The following is an 18,537-nucleotide window of genomic DNA, read 5'->3' as shown; positions in this document are numbered from 1 at the left end:
TCTATGGGTGGGAGGGAGGATAACAATGATGTTTTGTACGATGCCATTGACATCATACGAGTTTGTTCTTTGGATATTGATACGTGTCTAAACTTGGGTCATCAAGCCGGTCGCGTACATAAAAGTTTCTCATGTTATGATAATGTAAGTTGAGTCAAAATTCAACGCATGATTTTATTATTATTTTTTTAAACGGGAGGGGAGGATTTGAACCTTGGTCATCAAGATGATACACACTATCTTTACACTCGAACTAATGACTTGGGTTTTATGATGTCATTATTTGATATGCTTTTTGCCGCACCCCCTTACCTGGACGTTTCCATTTGTGTACAAAGTAGAGGTCTTTTGTTGCAAATGCCATCGTTTGGTTCTCACTTTGCTTCTCTTTAGTGCAAAAATAACAAATATAAAATCAAAGGAAACCCTAAATCCACAATAACAAGAGCCCTTTCATAGCAACCCACCCTCAACCCAATTAGGGATGACAACAGGTCAGACACTCTACTCAATGCTAAAACCATTTAAAAAACCATTTAAATTTTCAAAACTAAAATTGTTACATAACCGTTTACCATCGGGTACCTGATAACCATTTAACTTTTATTTTTTTTATTTTTCTATAAATCTATAATTCAATTTTTTAATAAATAATATGACTTATTATGTTGTTATAGTTTGAATATATAATCTATAATCTATAATTCTATTATATTATTTTATTTAATATGCTTGATTATGTTAAAATTTAACATCCTAATAATATACATTTATAATATTATTACTATAATTTACTTTTCTAATTAAATGGTTCGGATACCCTAAACTCGACATTAAAAACCAAACTCGATCCTACACCTTAACGGATTTGAAAATCAAAACCAAAACCATTTCCAAAACCTATAAAATCGATTTTCAGATTTTAAATGGATTGGGTATCCTATGAATAGTGTTCGGATCGGGTTTTTTTTATCTTCCCTAAACCAAACCCTATAAATTTTTGCATGTAATTTTCACAATTTTATTAATTAAAAAACAGTTTTTTCCCTTTTTCTTTTTTCTTTTCCAATTCGGAATCTCTGTGTTTCTTTCTCTCCCTTTATGGAGAGAGAAATCACGGAGAGACAGACGCCAGATTCGAAACCCCCTCCTTTAAATTTGCACATTCAGAAGAATCAGAACACCTAAGCTACCGAAATTTATAGTTATTGATGATAAAAAAGTCGCGTTTTTTCTTCTTTCTTTCAGCTTCATTAGCTTGGAGGTTTCTTCAAGCTTCCCTGACATTGGTGTGTGGAGGTGTCGTTGTTGACATACAGAAAGGTCGTCGCGGATCCTCATCTCTCAGATCGAGCTGCCAATTTCAAATCTAGGATACATCGGTATGTTTATTATGTATGTGTGAGTGTGCAAACATGGATTTATAATATGGTTCGGTACTTGGAGGTCCTCAAAGATGAAATCTTGTGTGGGCTGTTTTGTTGGGATTGTAATGGGTTCTGATTATTCACGGGAAGAAATTGTTTTTCGTAAACTACAACTCTGTTGTTACTCGGTCGTTCTTGATTCTATGATTTGTTACTGAAGAGTTTGTGAATTAACAAAATTTCTACTTTTTTCTAGCGGGTATTTGCCCTGCTAATGTTTTCTTGTTCTGCGTGAATTGATTTGTTTCATTTATTTTGTATTTAACTTTTGTTGGTGATCATTTTAGAATTTACGGTTTTGGCTGATTTCATAGGTCTTTTTGTCTTTCTAAAAGACTTCTAAGATTTAAAATATGACGTCGAGAACACTAAGAAGGAGGCTGCATCATGGGGATGTTGATGGGAGGCAGAACGAGCATTTAGATGAATCTGGGTTTGATAGTTTGAATGAACCTCTACTTGCTAGAGATGATGACTACAGTGATATGCCCTCCGAGGTTTAACTTTATTTTATCTTTTTATCTTTTATACTTTTCTTTGATTTCCAATTTTTATATTTTTCGGTGTAACACTTTGAATGCAGAAACTAGTTTTGGATTTTAATTTCTTCTAAATTTTACAGGGACGCACACTAGAAGATATTTGGGATGAGGAAAGGAGAAAGGAGCATCTCCGCTGGACCTTTCTCTTCTCACAGTTGATAGCACAGTGGGCGCAATGGTTAGGTATGCTATTTGTTGTTGGTTTAGATTTGGAGTTAATGGCAATGCATTTGTGGTCCATATGCAATTGGATAAAATTGTTAAATCATTTGGCTGCATTTACTTCTTGCTTGTGTCATAACTGGAACCAATAATGAGGCATGGAAATATTGCGATTCTCTATCCTATAAGTGTGTTTGGATTATTCTATAGTGATCCTGCTGTTCGAAGGTGCAGAATAGGTACTTATCCCTGGGAGGCATCCTATTATGGCCTCTTGCATTGATTAGAATAATTCAAGTGAAATTTTCCCATTAAAAGCAGTTCTGTTGCTTTGATAAGAACTTTAATCCTCAGAATCTCCTTAACTAGTAATGGTCTATTAGAATACTTTTGAAAGCCTTATATATTAAGAAAGAGCTGTTTAAGCAACGGGTCTTTGTTCAGTTTGTTGTTAGTATTATGAATCTTAAGTCTGTTAAAGAGCTTTTATATATTCGTTCTAGCCATTTCTTGTTCAACTGGTTATTCTGTTCTCTGGATATTTCTCCAGAGTCATGCTGCATGGCATCTTAGAACTTACATTGTTTCGTTTCTGGATTAGATAGAATGTGTGGTAAATTTTACTGCTCTTATTAGACACTTTGATCTTTGTTTTTGCAGCAAGTATTGTTATTGGATCTGGATCACTTATTGGTCGGTTTTTGCCTTTTCCATTTGCAACTCAATATGGATTAGGCAGGAAGCTTCTTCTACCACCTCTTAGTCCTCTACAGGTTTGTCTATTGACTCAATTTCTGTATAAGCATGACATCTGATTTTTTTTTTCTCTATTGTGATTGCTTGAAGAAATGTTCTTATTGGCTAGTTTCAGGCATTTTTTAGTCCCTTGGTTCTAAATATGAAACTTTTTTTTTGATTGGTTTTTCTTCTCAAACAGTGTTTTTGAACTTATGTTATTACTCTGCGATCACTTGTTTCCAGTACGTCTTTGATGGTGTGAGTTGGTACCTTTTTAGGAAGAAAGGCTAGGAAGTCTACGGCAAAGAGTGGAAGTTCCCTTTGATGGTTCACGCGTGGAGCATCAAGTAGGTCATCTTCCATTTTCACAATTTTTACAGCCATTTAGGTTGCTAGCATTTGCAGCAATGTCCTTGTTTTATGTTCATTGACTTCTTAAGGTCATAATTCTTTTTGCTGACAATAAAACCTTATTTGCATAAAATCAACATTTCCTACTATTACCCTCATCCCCTTTCTCTATTCGTTGCGATAAATTTTAATTTATGCTGCAGGATGCACTTAAGCAATTATGGAGGCTGGCTTATCCTGATAGGGAGCTCCCCTCCCTTAAATCAGAGCTTTGGAAGGACATGGGTTGGCAAGGTGCAGACCCTTCAACAGATTTCAGGCATGTTGAAATTTCTACTGGAGAACCGGTTTTTGTTGTGCTACATTGATTCTTTACTAGATTTTCTCCATAAATGTATATTGACGTTAATTTCTTTTACACTTGAAGGGGTGGAGGATTTATATCGCTGGAGAATCTTATCTTTTTCGCCAAGCAATATCCGGTTTGTTCCTTGCTTTTAAGTGACGTGAACTATTCCGTTATTTATTAAACTATTTGGAGTAGTTGAGGAGTTATGAGTAACGTGTGTTAACTTGTTGGGAATGTGGGTCCCACTCAGTCATTCTAGCCAGAGCAATGATATTATTTTTATTCAACTCATATGTGTGTCTGCATAGATATTGATTCCCAAATCTTGTAGTAAATCCTCGGCTCTGACTTATAATTATTTAAGGCACATAAATGATTCAATTATTCTTCTTGTAACCCCATTATTCCAAATCCCTCCTTCCAAGTTATTTCTTATGGAGAGGACACCGTAAGCTCATTTAATAACAATCTATGGTGCATGAGAGTTAGAGTAATTGTCACTATGGAAGCCATTTCCTGGTTTGGCAAGAATATTTGATCACCAATTATTATATCTAGGTTTTTTATGTAACTTAAGTTGAATTTAGGGAAATAAATTGTCAATTATTGCTTCATGTTGCTGATTTTTACTGGCAATTGAAGGTCATTGACTTGTTCACTTTGTTTTGTTTTGCTTTTATGCATGCATCCCATTGCATAAATGGAAAGTGCTTTCAAAGCTTGCTTCAGGTGCTTGTTTGCCCTTTTATAGTTTCTGGTGCATGGACCTAATTCCTTTGGAGAAACATGGAGGAGTATGTATAGGTAGGTGATGAGGATCATGAGATTATCGAATGGGGTTTTACTTGAAGGATGGCCATATTGGAGACGGAGTGCTATAGACAAAGTGTCGTTGAGATTTTCCTTTACTCTGTGTTGATCTGTAGGCGAATTAGTCTTTGCTGTGAACCTTTGATAAAGTAGTTTATAATTATCTTGTTTTTATGTTTCAATATATTTTCACAGCTTTATATTGAAGTTTTTAGCGTACATGCCAATTAGTCTGAGTTTGTAGACTTTGGCTTTGCTTAGGGCTTTTTCCATTCTTTCCAAGTGATCTTAATCTAGTTGCTCTATCCATTCTGTAAAAGTAGTAGCATGCTGTAGTAAAGAAAATATTTGGTGATTAACTCCTATAGCCTGGAAACGAAGTATGATAATATGGATTTCATTGGACAGGTGCCATTCCAGGCATTGTTGCACAAAAGAAATGGCACAAGAGCTGAGTGGGAATATCCCTTTGCTGTAGCTGGCATTAACATTTCCTTCATGTTGGTACAGATGTTGGATCTTCAATCAGGTAATAACATGATTTCTTTTTGTATATATTGCAGGAGAAGATGAACCATATGAAATGAGCCACTATCACGTTGATTTTAAAAAAAATATGTTTCATCAGGCACAGTCCTGCATTAGAATAGCCAAACCTAGTTTACTTTCAGTGAGGTCTTGATCTTTATGCTCCATCAGGAAGAAAATACTAATTTGCTGTCTTTTGCAGGAAAGCCATCTACCGAAGCAGGAATTCGATTTTTAGAGTTACTCAAGGAGGATGAAAAGGCATTTGACAACCTTTTCTGCGTGGCCTTTCAAATGATGGATGCGCAATGGCTTGCTAAGCGAGCCTCATACATGGAATTCAACGTATGTTTTTCCTCCGTGCCCCTGATTTCATTTATGAGACTTCAGTTCTTCACTCTTCTTGGCTTTGATTAATTTACATAATTTCCAGGATGTTTTGAAGTCTACAAGAACGCAGCTAGAACGTGAACTTGCACTAGAAGACGTCTCCAATGTGACAGATTTACCAGCATACAATTTTTTGAGATGATAATCTGGTGCTATGGTTTTGCATCATTTTTTGTTAGACGATATGAAGGTACAAGAAATGAAATGATGCAAAATTAAATCGTAAAAATAAAAATTATAGCATATATAAATCAAGCTGCATGAATATATGTTCTTCATTCTCATCATATACTTATTGGCTGCTACCGGTTGTTTTTGCGTCTTGTTTCCTTTTTATTACTTGCCATTATTTGTACATCCCTATGTTGAATGCTACAGGTTTATCATACTACATCACTGACACTGTATGAGCTTGTTCTTCTAAGCAAAGTCACTGTATGCATTTGGGGAGCATGAGACGATTCAAATGAAATCTCTCACAGAAAACTGGAGAACTGAATCAGGAAAGGGAAACAATGGTATTGTTCATTTGTTTACTCTTTCTTGAGCTGAACTTTCATGAGACTCCTCTGACGGTTTCAACCATTGAGACGTTCTGATGCTTTATTAATCTGTCAAAAGATAACGCGTGGTGGGGGGGGGGGGGGGGGGTGGGGGAAGACGCTAGTATTGTAATCAGATGCGGTTTCAGTCTGATTAACATGATTTAGATTTCTCCCTTGTATCTTTTACCTGCTCTTTCCTAACCAAGTTCAAGCAATTGCAAGTTAACTCCTAGTATCATTCCCATCCATAGACCTTGTTCATTATCGTTATCGTATGAGTTTTTATTTTAAAAGTTTGGGTTCGGTTATATGAATCTCATGTATTATGTAACATGCTACAAACTACTTATTTTATCAAAGAGTGGATTGACAAGTATCAAGGATTGCACTGACAAGTACTGACTGGGATTAGACTGAAACTTTTCCCAGCACCTGCAGCCACCCATGCAAGGAACCATTGCATCTTGGATTAATGCAAGAAACTCTCCTGGGCTACTTTAATGGAAAATCTTTGTAGCTTTAGCATCTCCTTTCCCCAATTCATTCGAGACCCGCATGCAGATAGCGTGAATGGATATGGAAAATGCAGATATAGTAGAAACTCAAGTCATATTTCTCATACTTGAAGGAGTCAAGAAACTGATGCATACCATGAATTCCCAGATTATGATATTAAGGCTCCAATCAAAGACATTTTGCATCAAGAATTATTTGTTCTGGTAGATACAAACCAATATTTACGTTTGTAATCGAGATTTTGACATGAGGTTACCAAATAGAGAAAGCGGAAATGGCAGTTGTGGCATTTTTTAGGTATCCTGCCCGCTAGCAGGACAAGAACAGCGTCATCCCATGCTTCTATTCTGTCAAAACAAAGTAAATTGAAGTGATTGTTACAGTTTTGTGATTTATACATGAAAGAATGAGACAGTAATATTATAGGGACTTACCAAACCATGATACCTGATGATATTGAGAGTTTTAAATCGGGAGCTACATCAGAGAAGGCAGCAAAAGTGAACCTCTCAAGTCTCTCAAGTCTTGGGGCACCAGCCACCAAATATAAACACAAACTCTCGAATTACAACCAACCAAGTTGATTCAATATAGTCATTGCAGTCATCCCACCGGGAATCCCCAGATCCAGTTTCTCAAGAAATTCCATGACAGAAACACATGTATGACAAATGAGGCAGCAGAGAGCCACCCAACAATCAAGTTCTTGAGCTGAAATTGCAGATATTTTGGATGGTCACAGAGATAGCAAGAAAGTACAGAATTAGAATGAACCATAGAAAGATGCATCCAACATCATCTGTGGACGCCTCTTCCTCTCCAGGAAGTTCTTGATCTGGCATTATGTGTTTGTATGATAGCAAACAGTTAATCATATAGGCTTCCAAAAAAATAAAGATAAAAATATATTAAACATAAAATTAGTCATGATGAAATCAATCAAGTGAAATAAAATAGCATGACTCATTAGGACACTTAAATAATGGAAGTTGAATGGGAAGTTTAATAATTTTCTTTGGGTTTGTCTCTGTTGGCTTCTTGTAATATTTTTCCTTTTGGTTGCAAAAGATTTATCCTCCATTCGCACATTGAAGTGATTGAAAAAGGTGGAAGAAATATTTGTCTCACTTCCATGGCTGCTTCTGAAGCTTTGTAAATCCTTGTCAGCCTCTTTATTTATTTATTTTTAAAAGCCAAGCCAAACCATAGAAACTAACACATAGATGTTCATGCCACAGCAGAAAAAGATTAATGAATTAATTAGCTTCTAATTCCAAACTCTCTAATACATTATCCAAAAACGGCTTCAATAACAATAATATATACCTAATGGATACAATAGATCAGCAAATATGTAAAAGATGGTTAAAATGAAGCATGTAAGTACCAAACAATGACACCAGAGGATATCGAGAGCTTTATGAGAGGCTATTGATCAGCAGAGTAATGGCAGATTTAGTAAGACAAGTACATTACCAAAAATCAAAGAGAATAAGAAAGAAAATATCAAAACAATACTTTTCACTTTAACATACTTGAGACTGAAAATGTTTTTTTTTTCTCCCTTTAAAGTGGCTTTTAGTTGGTATCACTTACTACTTTTACATCACTTTCATGCATACTTACCAAGAGAAATGAGTAGAATTAGAGATAATTATCATGTACCTTTTTTTAAAAATAATGTTGAATTTAATTACAGAGAGTTTCCTTACATAAAAAATGCAGAACTACCTCCTCTTGAAGAAGACAAAAAAATTGGATCCAAACATGAGCTGGAGTATGTTTTAGTTGATCTTTTCAAGACTAGAGATGACAAAGACATAGCTTTTTCCTACTTATCAAAGAAAGCTAAACTAACCTTCAATGGAAGCAGACTGGTAGCTATGTACATATAGATATAGGAAAGAAACAAACCAAAACACAATGATTCTTAACTTTACTAGCAAATTTTCAATGTTGTCATGCCAGTAGCTTGATTACGACCTTGAAGTCACAAATTTACACTATGAAAACAGTTTCTCGGAAACGCATAAACCTAATTGCATCTATCCTTCTAGATGAAATTTTTTTTGCCACAATTACGATATGCAAGGACCAAAGACTAATCTATATACTCTTACGATATGCAAGGACCAAAGACTGATCTATCTACTTTCATGTCAGCACTAGTTGTAGGTCGATCGAATCTATTTGCTTTGATATTTTGGTACATACAACTTCATGCTAGAAAATGATTGATTGTAACCAGGGGCGGATGTACATGTTGGATAATTGCCCCACTTTACTTTTTGAAAAAATTCCTTAAGATACTATTATTTTGTGGAATTTTGCCCTCCCTTACGTCTCTCTTAAAAACCAACTAGTCACTTGTTTGAAACACAATTTGGAAAATTAAGGTTAATGATATATTCTCATAAAATGCACAGAAGTTGAAAAACTCACATTTGGTGAACAAGCCATTGATTCTGTGAACAAGTCAAGCTAGGGGTAAGTTGGTTTTCTTCTCTGTCTCTGTCGTTTCTTATTGTGCGTTTATTCATCCAGTAGCCTAAGCAACACATACCATACTTCCCGTACTGATAGTGCTAACTATACAATTTGCACCATGGTATGCATAAATCAATGCGACGAGACTAGAAGTTTCGTACTGATAGTGCTAACTATACGATTTGCACCATGGTATGCATAAATCAATGCGACGAGACTAGAAGCTTGGGAGTGATGATTGTGTGTGCATTTTACAGGAAAAATGGATATTGGATCCCAAGAGAGACTGCTTGGAGGAGAAGCAGAAGATAGCAGCAACATGAGAGAGAGGATTTGTACAGAATCAAAGAAGATATGGAGAATTGCAGTCCCTGCAATATTATCAAGAGTGGCTCTACTTGGAACTTGGATGGTCACACAAGCATTTATTGGACATATTGGTGAGGTTCAGTTTGCAGCCTATGCAATGGTACAAGCAGTTCTACAACGATTCGCTATTGGCATAACGGTAAGATCAAGTTATCAATAGCAGTCTGACCTTTCCCTAAACCCTAAACTAAAATCCAATTATTTGGATGAATTTACAGCTAGGCATGTCAAGTGCGACCGAAACGCTATGTGGACAAGCATTTGGTGCAAAGCAATACCATATGATGGGTATCTACCTGCAAAGATCATGGATTATTAATATTGTTATTACAACAATCTTATTACCTCTCTTCTTCTTTGCGACACCGATTCTTCGATTACTCGGTGAGGATGAAGACATTGCAAGTCAAGCAAACACGCTTGCTTTGTGGTGCATTCCTCAGCTCTACTCTCTCATTTTCAGTACAACTATCCAAATGTACTTACAAGCACAGCTCAAGAACTTCATTCTCATTTTTATAACCCTTACAGCATTTTTGCTTCAAATATTACTGTCATGGCTTTTTGTTGATGTGTTTGACTACGGGGTTTCGGGTGCAATGGGTGCATTGAGCTTGTCCAATTTGGTATTGGTGTTGGGGGAATTTGTGTATGTATTAGGTTGGTGTCCTGAGACATGGAGGGGATTCACTAAAGCTGCATTTTATGATATTTTTCCTGTCTTAAAGTTATCGGTATCTTCTGGTCTGATGATTTGGTAAGTTCGGACATTTCAGCTTTCAGTAAGTCAGGCTTGTAATCATCAATTGTTGATGTTTTGTACTTACAAACACATGCTTTTCTTTTGATAGCTTGGAATTATGGTACAGCTCTGTCCTTGTCTTGTTGGCAGGATACATGAAAAATGCAACGATAGCAATATCAACTTTCTCTATCTGGTAAAATCTTAAAACAGATTTTACATTCATTTATTTGTCATCATTTCCCAAACCAATAACTCCTAACTGAAAGGAACCTTCAGCCTTAATGTCATCACGTGTGAAATGATGATCGGCCTCGGCTTCCTAGTCACAGCAAGGTGTGTCTTAGACTCTGAGCACAATTCTTCATTCTACATTCACTCCTCTAATAATTAACATATATTTTGTTGATTAGCGTTTCTCATTCTGCTGTTTTACGCACTCAGTGTACGTGTTTCGAATGAACTTGGGGCAGGAAATACTAAAGCTGCAAAATTTGCAGTTAAGGTCATCTTAAGTACATCAATATGCGTCGGACTACTCTTTTCGGTACTATGTTTTATCTTCAGTTCTCAGATCTCATACATATTCTCAACGAGTGAAGCAATCGCGAAATCAGTGTCAAGCCTAAGAACCCTACTTGCTATCTCTGTCTTTCTTAACGGAGTTCAACCTGTCCTTTCAGGTAAGTAATGTTTTAATGCAAAAACATCACTCTGTAAGTGCCTGTCTTGCATAGCTAGAGACCGTGAGGAAATATTCCTTGATTTAGTATATATTGTTTTGTCCGCAGGAGTAGCAGTTGGTGCTGGATGGCAAAGTGTGGTTGCATTTATCAATATCGGTAGCTATTATGTGATTGGAATTCCAGTCGGAGCTTTGCTTGGTTATGTGGCTCATATGCAGGTTATGGTAAGAATCAAACTCTGTTGATATTGATTAGAGAGAGTTTTGTCTGACATATTGGGTCTGGTATTTGATGTCATATAAGCAGAACAAGGAAGAGAATGAAAATTTGCATAAGAAATTACACTAAATTTTCATTCTTTGGTTTAATAGGGAATTTGGGTTGGAATGATATTTGGAGTGGCAACACAAACATTTGTGCTTCTCTACATGACATGGAAAACAGATTGGGAAGAACAGGTAACAACTTTAAACTTCTAGTTTCAAAACTACCTCAAAAACATTGGTCTGCACCTAAAGGAGTCAACTAACCACATGATTGAAGGATGAGTGAAACTTGCTGTTTAATGACAACAAACATTGCTTTCCTCCCAGGTGACCAACACATCAGAGCGTCTTAACCGGTGGCTACTAAAACCCTCAGAAGAAGCTATTAACAGTCAGAGTCATACTTCTGAAGCTTGAACAAAGTCAAGAAGAAATTCAAAGAATTGATTCTGTAGAATTAGAGTAGCTTGAATCGGATCTTCAAGAATAAGATGATATAGAAGTTGGGGCATTTGGTTTCCTACGCACAAAGGATACTATGAATTATCACACTAGTTGTATTCCCAAAACCATCCATATGAGACTGACAAGCTGCTTGACTGCCACTTTTGGCATGAAAAGACATCAAGTTAAGCAATACACCAATATTTGCATAATTTGGGTTCTCTATGTAGCATATATGGCAGCTAAATTCAGTTGAATAAGTTTAAGCATTCAAACCTCTACATAGTCAATGTAGAAAATAAGGTTTACGGTTATTCGTTCCCCGCAATTATTGCTTTTTTATACAGAAAATAAGGTTTACAGTGGATGCTTCTTTTTTTTTCAAACGCATCATCACTATCAAAGCCTTTGTCCCAAACAGTTTGGGACTAGCTATATGAATCCATATGAGGAATCAGAAGGAATCTGAATGCAAAGGGGAAAAAAATGAAACCTGAAGTCGAACATCTTTGTGGGTTATTGTTGTGCTCTTCGGACTCTGGTACAAGTCATTTATTTACACAAATACAAGCTATAATAACCTGCAAATAACCAAATCTAAGTAAGTGAATATTTTGTTCTTGTAGAAGAAAGAATCACTTTTTTCGGGTAAGGAGAGTTTAAAAGACAAAGAAGATACCTGTTTATCCCAGTCAGTTCAGTAAGTGATTCACAATGAGGACAACAGTTTGAACCCAATTAACATCCCAATCCAAACACCCTACAAAATAAAAGGGGAGAACAGTTATAAAGCCAATTCTCCTATTTAGAGGGTTAGAAACCAGCTGCCTCTATGGATCTGATATGGAAAGGAAAGTTCTTTAAACTCCATTTTTTTCCAAAAACATAAACTAAGCTAATGTTCTAAAATATGCTTTCGATCGATTTGATAATCGGAAAAATAGTAAAAGTTTCACCTAATTTGACCACAAATGCAATTGAAATGGTGTAAGAAAATAGATCGATAACATAACCAAGAACAACTCCGGCAGGAATCCCAAATAGGTAGTAGGAGGCGATGCTAACATATGCTACTATGCCCTGCCATCGGGCCCATTAGCAACACCCATCAAACAAAGATTAAATTGAACTGATTTTCCAAGAAACAGAGAAATGGGAAAATTACCAGAGAGCACCGGTTGAACCCTGTTTACCTCCGCAAGTAACAAACATTGCTGACCTACATTTGGAACCCAATATGCAAAGATTGTTAATGTCATCGCCCGCAGACTCCAAGCTTACATTTGACAGTCGAAAGCTACGAAAGAAGGATGTGGAGTGGAACTGAAAGTGCTGCCAAATACGCCATAATCATGGTCTTGGTGTTGGTCTTGGATTTACAACTCCGATGGTCTATGGTTCCAAGTTTCAGTTTCCACACACTCGGTGGTCTATGGTTACAAGTTTCAGTATATAAGTGAGCCAAACCTAACATTGGATAATCGGTTTTCTAGTCACTAGTTAGGGTCGCTTGTTGCTGGGTTTCGGCTTGGATTTACATCACATAACCAATAACAACTCCGGCTGGAATCCCAAATAGGTAGTAGGAGGCGATGCTAACATATGCCACTATGCCCTGCGATCGGGCCCATTAGCAACACCTATCAAACAAAGATTAAATTGAACTGATTTTCCAAGAAACAGAGAAATGGGAAAATTATCAAAGAGCACTGGTTGAACCCTGCTTACCTCCGCGAGTAACAAACATTGCTGACCTACATTTGGAACCCAATATGCAAAGATTGTTAATGTCATCGCCCGCAGACTCCAAGCTTACATTTGACAGCCAAAAGCTACGAAAGAAGGATGTGGAGTGGAACTGAAAATGCTGCCAAATACGCCATAATCATGGTCTTGGTGTTGGTCTTGGTCTTGCTCGCAAGAACATTTGACAGGTGACGAACAATATCAGGCGCTATCAAGACAAGCCCATTTAGAAGAGTCCAGTTAGTAAGAAGGCTGGAGGCCCATACAGAAGTTGGGCTTGAAAAAGATGGCCCAGTTTCCGACTCTTTATCCCAGTTTCCGACTCTTTATCAGGGCATATATGTACATTACACTCCAAGTGTTCCAGCCAGCAGAGCGACTCTAGGACGAATTTTCAATGTACTTTGAAAGCCTGTTGATAATTTAGGTCCTGTATATATTTGAAATTTTGAATGCACAATAAGATTATTCTTTACAGAAGCACAAAATAAAAATAAAGGAAAATTTTCAGGTCATTATGGGACTTTAGGTAATTTTCATGAATGGTTTAGCAAATAAACTTACATATGAGATCTTTCAATTGCTTGTAAATGGGCCATATCAAAAGACAAAAGCCCATTTTGATAACAAACAATGCATATATATATATATATATATATATATATACTTCTACATATACATACATATATGTATATATATAGGGCTGGCAAAATCGGTTTCGGGTCGGTTTCGGGTAGAACAACAACATGATTTTATGAGATATTTACATGTACGGACTTTAATCCGAATTGGATTTCAAACGTACTTAATTGATCAAACTTGGTTTGGTTTAAATCTAGACAAGTAAATCGAACAATAACATAATCCGGATCGGGATCCAGCCAAGTAAAAATCGAACAATATTTACGTATTTGGACTCGAACTCGATTTTAAACTGAAAGAAAATTTTGTGTTAAGACCCGGATTTCAAACATATAACTTATGTCCAAACTTGATTTAATCCGGGTCTGACAAATTCGGTCATCAGGACCGGAAAGAATATATATATATATATGCTGTGCTTGTGTCAACTTGTGTTCAGAACACAATTTATGGTTTCCTTCCTCAAGTGGAGCGGAATCTGGTTCCAATATGATCTCAGTTTGTAGGGTTTGTAGTGTGTAATGTCCTTGTACTGTAAGGTATATGAATTCAATTGTCATATACAATTTATTTGAGTGATCATGGAGAGTGACTCAACTGTTCTCTGTGGTCCAATTGGCTTATTATGCAAATGTGATTGGGATATTGACAATTGACAGTGGTTTTCCAACCAGATATGAGCTACCTCTGCTGGATCATTACACTTTACACCTTTCACTTCACTCTTCTAATTATTTGAACCAATTAATACATATCACTAATTAAACAAGCTAGCTAATTGTGTAGTGTTCCCTCAGGGTTTTTCTTTTTCACAGGTAAATTCAATTCCTTTTACCCAGAAACCATTGCTTGCTTTGCTTGTTTCTTCTATCAATTTTTCTTGTCTGGTTAAATAGAAGGAATTGACTTATTCATTTATATATACTCAATCGTTTCGACTTTAAATTCTTTTTGATTGTCTTAATACGGATTCATACTCCTATTTAGGAATTCGTCGGTACAGTGTTAAATACTAAAATATAAATGATTATTTCAATGATGAGTAGCCTCTAACTGGCAACTTCGAAAATATCATACTCCGAAAAAACAAACTTAAACCTGATGGCAAGATGTTAATTCTTGACATAATTCTTCAGATCCGATCATTGACATTCTAAAATCTTAACCTAACCCTAAATAACCCTCTTTCAAAAACGTGTTCAAATATGGCATTTTTGAAAGATGAAGAGAGGCTTGGTAGATAGCACTTAATTTTGTGAGCTACAAGGACTCATGTACGTATGTGTGTATGTATTAGGACGCTTTAGTTGTTGGGTTGGTGACCTCCTAACTACTCCCTTCGCCCTCCAGAAAGTCCTTAAACATGGTGATCATGAGGTTTTGTGTTTGAGTTTTGTCTCTTATACATTACTTAGACACCGTCACGTTGGACTCAATCTTATATGATAAATTTCAAGTATGTGAGTGTACTCTCGTCCCACACACACCAAGTAATTACAAATTTTCGGCTCATGAGGTAACTCCAAAAAAATTTGCTCAACATACAAGTTAGATCCATAGAATCCTTGTTTTCGATACGGATCTATCCTTACAACTTAACAGTAAGCTTTACCTTTTTAGTCTAAGGTGTCTTCACTACACAATAAATCTTTGACTTTTTGGGTTTCTACCCACCAATTTAAAGATTGTGTGTGCTGCCAAGATCCTAAATTCCTAATGGTGCTACGTGTGGCTTTTGTGATCTCAAGATATCCGTATATATATACACTATATATATATATATATTGTCAAATTCTTTTGGTTGCTTTTTGATGCCTAAGAGAGTACATTTTAGGAAAAATAAATATGACTAGATATTTTGTAGTTTTTTCTTTCTTTCTTTTTATGTCATCAAGTATGTTCATTTTTCTTCATTATATTGATTTTTGGCTATTCTTCTACGATATAAATTTCTTTAATTTCTAGAGTGGCATATTGGTTTTGTATCATTTTTCATGTATAAAAATGGGAGCATTTCTCCATTTAAGGCATGTGATAAGCTTATATATTAATTGTTCATCAAAAGAATTTTAAGAAATCGCTACTTTGACAAGGATATGTGAATAAGCTTTGATGCAAGTAATATACATGCTCATGAACACACTTGATTGGATTTGATAAAACGCAACCTAGTTTATGAACAATCACTTCAATAAGAAAAATACTCGAGAACCCCAATTTATAATCCTATATTTATCTTGAAATTGTTGAATGTTAAGGGAACCCTACATGGAATAGGGATACAATGTAAGTCATAGATTGGAGATCTAGAGCATTGCTCTCAATCGGAAGTCTTGGATATTTGATGAATTTCTTCATCCTACCCAACTATCTTGGTTGAATCTCAAATGTGTTAGCATAATGAATTCAACATTGCTCCTAACTTGAAGGATTTATCTCCCATAATCATAAACTTATTTAATAAATAAGCCGAGCAGAAAAGACAATGAAGTTTCCTACACCTTTCCTACTATTATGAACATAAAAAGTCCTACATCAATTGAGACTTACCCAACCGAGTGGTATATATATAGACAAAGTTCACCTTTTTTTCTAGCCTAGCTAGTGAGTTAGGGTTTGATCAAAAGTAGCTGGATTTGCTCAATGAGCTGAATTTCGATTTATAATAGCTACAAAGCTGTGCGGATTCAATATATTCGTGGGAATCAAATAACCCAAAGCTGAAAACAGTCAATATTGTTGATATATCAATATGAGGGTGTGTATTTCTCATACCTACTATGGCTGATGATCTGGCATGGCACGGGATATTGAACTTCTTAAGACTTTGGTTTTTAGTTAGATTAACCAACATTTAATACAAAAACTAGTAAAAAAAAAGGCTACGATGACTCAGCTAGGTATCAAAGTCAAATGGGTTATGGGGTTTTTTAAGGGAAAAAAAAGAGTTTCTTTTCTTCTCTCCTCTTAACTCACCCCACATATATATAAGCACTCCTATACCATTAGAACTATTTGCCCATATAAGCCTAGACAGACGATTAGAGAGAGAGAGAGAGAGAGAGAGAGAGAGAGAGAGTCATGGGGAGACCTCCTTGCTGTGAAAAAGTTGGCATCAAGAAAGGTCCATGGACTCCTGAAGAGGACATCATCTTAGTCTCTTATATTCAAGAACATGGTCCTGGAAATTGGAGATCAGTGCCCACCAGCACTGGTAACTCTATATCCCTAAATCATTGCTTTTTCTTTAATGGGTTTCAATCATTTTGTCATGATTTTCTATTTTTTGCTTACCATATCCCTAAATCATTGCTTTTCTTTAATGGGTTTCAATCATTTTGTCATGATTTTCTATTTTTTGTGGTAAATATTTGTTCTTGAATTGTTTATGTTTAGGGTTATATAGTATTATTAATAGATCAATAATCTCCTGTTGTTGATGATTACAAAGGTTTGTTAAGGTGTAGCAAGAGTTGCAGGCTTAGATGGACAAATTACTTAAGACCAGGAATCAAGAGAGGGAATTTCACTCCTCATGAAGAAGGAATGATAATTCACTTGCAAGCTCTATTGGGTAACAAGTAATAATCTAATCTCCAAACATCTCTTCTTTCAATCTTGATTTCTCTTTTGGGTTAGTTTTTGTTAATTGAGATGATCTCTAATGATATGTTCATTGATTCAACATTTAATTTGGTATGACAGATGGGCAGCAATAGCTTCTTATCTTCCACAAAGAACAGACAATGACATAAAGAACTATTGGAACACCCACTTGAAGAAGAAGCTAAAGAAGCTTCAATCAGCATTGGAGCCAACAACAACACCACAATTCTTAGCATCAAAGAGTAGTTTTCTTGAAAGAGAAAGCTTTGATTATCATCATCTCACTAGCAACCATGGATCATCATCATCACTCTCTCCTCCTCCTCCAAGGCCTAACCAATTCTCCACATATGCTTCAAGCACTGAAAACATCTCAAGACTCCTTGAAGGTTGGATGAGATCATCACCAAATAAGTCTATAGAGCATCAAAACAATGCCACCTTATCATCACAAGCCATGACTAGTACTTCTACTGCCACCCATCTTCATTGCTATAAACCCAAAGCTGAGCAAGAATGTGGAGATGATCATCATATGATATCGAGCGACGATTTTGAATCGATGTTATCGTTTGGGAACTTGACTGCTAATAATAATTCAGGATGGGAGAAGTCTAGCTGTGATTGTGAGACAAAAGGGTGTCTAGATGATGATTTTGTGAAGGATCATAAGATTGTGATGGATATGCAGCAAAGTGAAAGCCAAAGCATTAACACTCCTCTTCCTCCTCCTCCTCCTCCTCCTCCATTATCATTTCTTGAGAAGTGGCTTTTGGATGAAAGTGGTGCTCAAGTTGAAGATATGATGGAGCTATCACCAATGTTTTGAGAATTAATGTTACTGTTAAGTTTGAGTTATAAATGGATGCATAAAAGACCTAAGAGAAAGAAAAAAAGAAGAAGAAGAAGAAGTGCTGATTGTATCACTCTAGGGTTTTAATCTTTTTATTAATTTGTGAGGTTCTAAGAAGTTGGGATCTCTTCTTCAAATACTAATTAACATCATTATCTTTCAATGCATTAATATTGTTACGCTTATCACTATATGTGATCTCTTTCTTCATCTTCTTGTTATGGTATGAATATTTAGTACTATCCCGGCTAGAACGATAAGCCAATTAGCTTCTTCTTTTTGTAACCGAGAATAATATCGTACAAGTTTGCTTTTTCGATATCCGATAAACCAATTAG

General features: G+C 36.0%; 3 protein-coding genes and 1 long non-coding RNA gene across 7 annotated transcripts; 3 read left to right on the top strand and 1 right to left on the bottom strand.

The window, feature by feature from the left end:
* Positions 1-1,059: 1,059 nt before the first annotated feature.
* Positions 1,060-5,931, top strand: LOC119993187 (ELMO domain-containing protein B-like). Of its 2 annotated transcripts, XM_038840189.1 has the most exons (11): positions 1,060-1,382; positions 1,742-1,924; positions 2,050-2,152; positions 2,792-2,904; positions 3,148-3,216; positions 3,424-3,539; positions 3,648-3,702; positions 4,788-4,908; positions 5,110-5,252; positions 5,341-5,487; positions 5,676-5,931. In XM_038840189.1, exons 2-10 carry the CDS (start codon positions 1,781-1,783, stop codon positions 5,437-5,439), a joined length of 963 nt encoding a protein of 320 aa, XP_038696117.1. In that variant the 5' UTR covers positions 1,060-1,382; positions 1,742-1,780; the 3' UTR covers positions 5,440-5,487; positions 5,676-5,931. The 2 variants fall into 2 exon arrangements, with proteins under 2 accessions (XP_038696117.1, XP_038696116.1); XM_038840188.1 differs by lacking the exon at positions 5,676-5,931 and having other exon boundaries at positions 5,341-5,615.
* Positions 5,932-5,966: 35 nt separating this feature from the next.
* On the bottom strand, positions 5,967-13,260 carry LOC119993188. Of its 3 annotated transcripts, XR_005466517.1 has the most exons (7): positions 13,081-13,260; positions 12,518-12,992; positions 12,032-12,112; positions 11,846-11,933; positions 6,793-7,193; positions 6,615-6,705; positions 5,967-6,520 (listed from the first exon to the last, which is right to left on the bottom strand). It is a non-coding gene; the product is annotated as an uncharacterized LOC119993188 (long non-coding RNA). The 3 variants fall into 3 exon arrangements; XR_005466516.1 differs by having other exon boundaries at positions 6,490-6,705; XR_005466518.1 differs by having other exon boundaries at positions 6,490-6,705; positions 6,793-7,069.
* On the top strand, positions 7,478-11,666 carry LOC119993186 (protein DETOXIFICATION 24-like). The gene is made up of 9 exons (XM_038840187.1): positions 7,478-8,845; positions 9,103-9,353; positions 9,433-9,971; positions 10,066-10,152; positions 10,236-10,292; positions 10,401-10,639; positions 10,748-10,866; positions 11,014-11,100; positions 11,236-11,666. Exons 2-9 carry the CDS (start codon positions 9,108-9,110, stop codon positions 11,323-11,325), a joined length of 1,464 nt encoding a protein of 487 aa, XP_038696115.1. The 5' UTR covers positions 7,478-8,845; positions 9,103-9,107; the 3' UTR covers positions 11,326-11,666.
* A 3,543-nt stretch (positions 13,261-16,803) lies between the features above and the next one.
* On the top strand, positions 16,804-18,339 carry LOC119993761 (transcription factor MYB60-like). The gene is made up of 3 exons (XM_038840984.1): positions 16,804-16,954; positions 17,192-17,321; positions 17,446-18,339. The coding sequence occupies exons 1-3, from the start codon at positions 16,822-16,824 to the stop codon at positions 18,173-18,175; spliced, it is 993 nt and encodes a 330-aa protein (XP_038696912.1). The 5' UTR covers positions 16,804-16,821; the 3' UTR covers positions 18,176-18,339.
* Positions 18,340-18,537: the final 198 nt, after the last annotated feature.

Source organism: Tripterygium wilfordii, chromosome 23 (genome assembly GCF_013401445.1).
Source record: "Tripterygium wilfordii isolate XIE 37 chromosome 23, ASM1340144v1, whole genome shotgun sequence".
NCBI lineage: Eukaryota > Viridiplantae > Streptophyta > Magnoliopsida > Celastrales > Celastraceae > Tripterygium > Tripterygium wilfordii.
This window is presented reverse-complemented; position numbering and strand designations above follow the sequence as displayed.

Excerpts from the sequence above, each read along its gene's own strand:
- LOC119993187 (XM_038840189.1), top strand. The coding sequence starts at position 1,781 with ATGACGTCGAGAACACTAAGAAGGAGGCTGCATCATGGGGATGTTGAT. Across the intron at positions 1,925-2,049 it reads ACAGTGATATGCCCTCCGAG|GGACGCACACTAGAAGATAT; the intron begins GTTTAACTTTAT and ends TAAATTTTACAG. Across the intron at positions 3,217-3,423 it reads GTTCACGCGTGGAGCATCAA|GATGCACTTAAGCAATTATG; the intron begins GTAGGTCATCTT and ends TTTATGCTGCAG.
- LOC119993186 (XM_038840187.1), top strand. The coding sequence starts at position 9,108 with ATGGATATTGGATCCCAAGAGAGACTGCTTGGAGGAGAAGCAGAAGAT. Across the intron at positions 10,153-10,235 it reads ATATCAACTTTCTCTATCTG|CCTTAATGTCATCACGTGTG; the intron begins GTAAAATCTTAA and ends AGGAACCTTCAG. Across the intron at positions 11,101-11,235 it reads AAACAGATTGGGAAGAACAG|GTGACCAACACATCAGAGCG; the intron begins GTAACAACTTTA and ends CTTTCCTCCCAG.
- LOC119993761 (XM_038840984.1), top strand. The coding sequence starts at position 16,822 with ATGGGGAGACCTCCTTGCTGTGAAAAAGTTGGCATCAAGAAAGGTCCA. Across the intron at positions 16,955-17,191 it reads ATCAGTGCCCACCAGCACTG|GTTTGTTAAGGTGTAGCAAG; the intron begins GTAACTCTATAT and ends ATGATTACAAAG. Across the intron at positions 17,322-17,445 it reads CAAGCTCTATTGGGTAACAA|ATGGGCAGCAATAGCTTCTT; the intron begins GTAATAATCTAA and ends TTGGTATGACAG.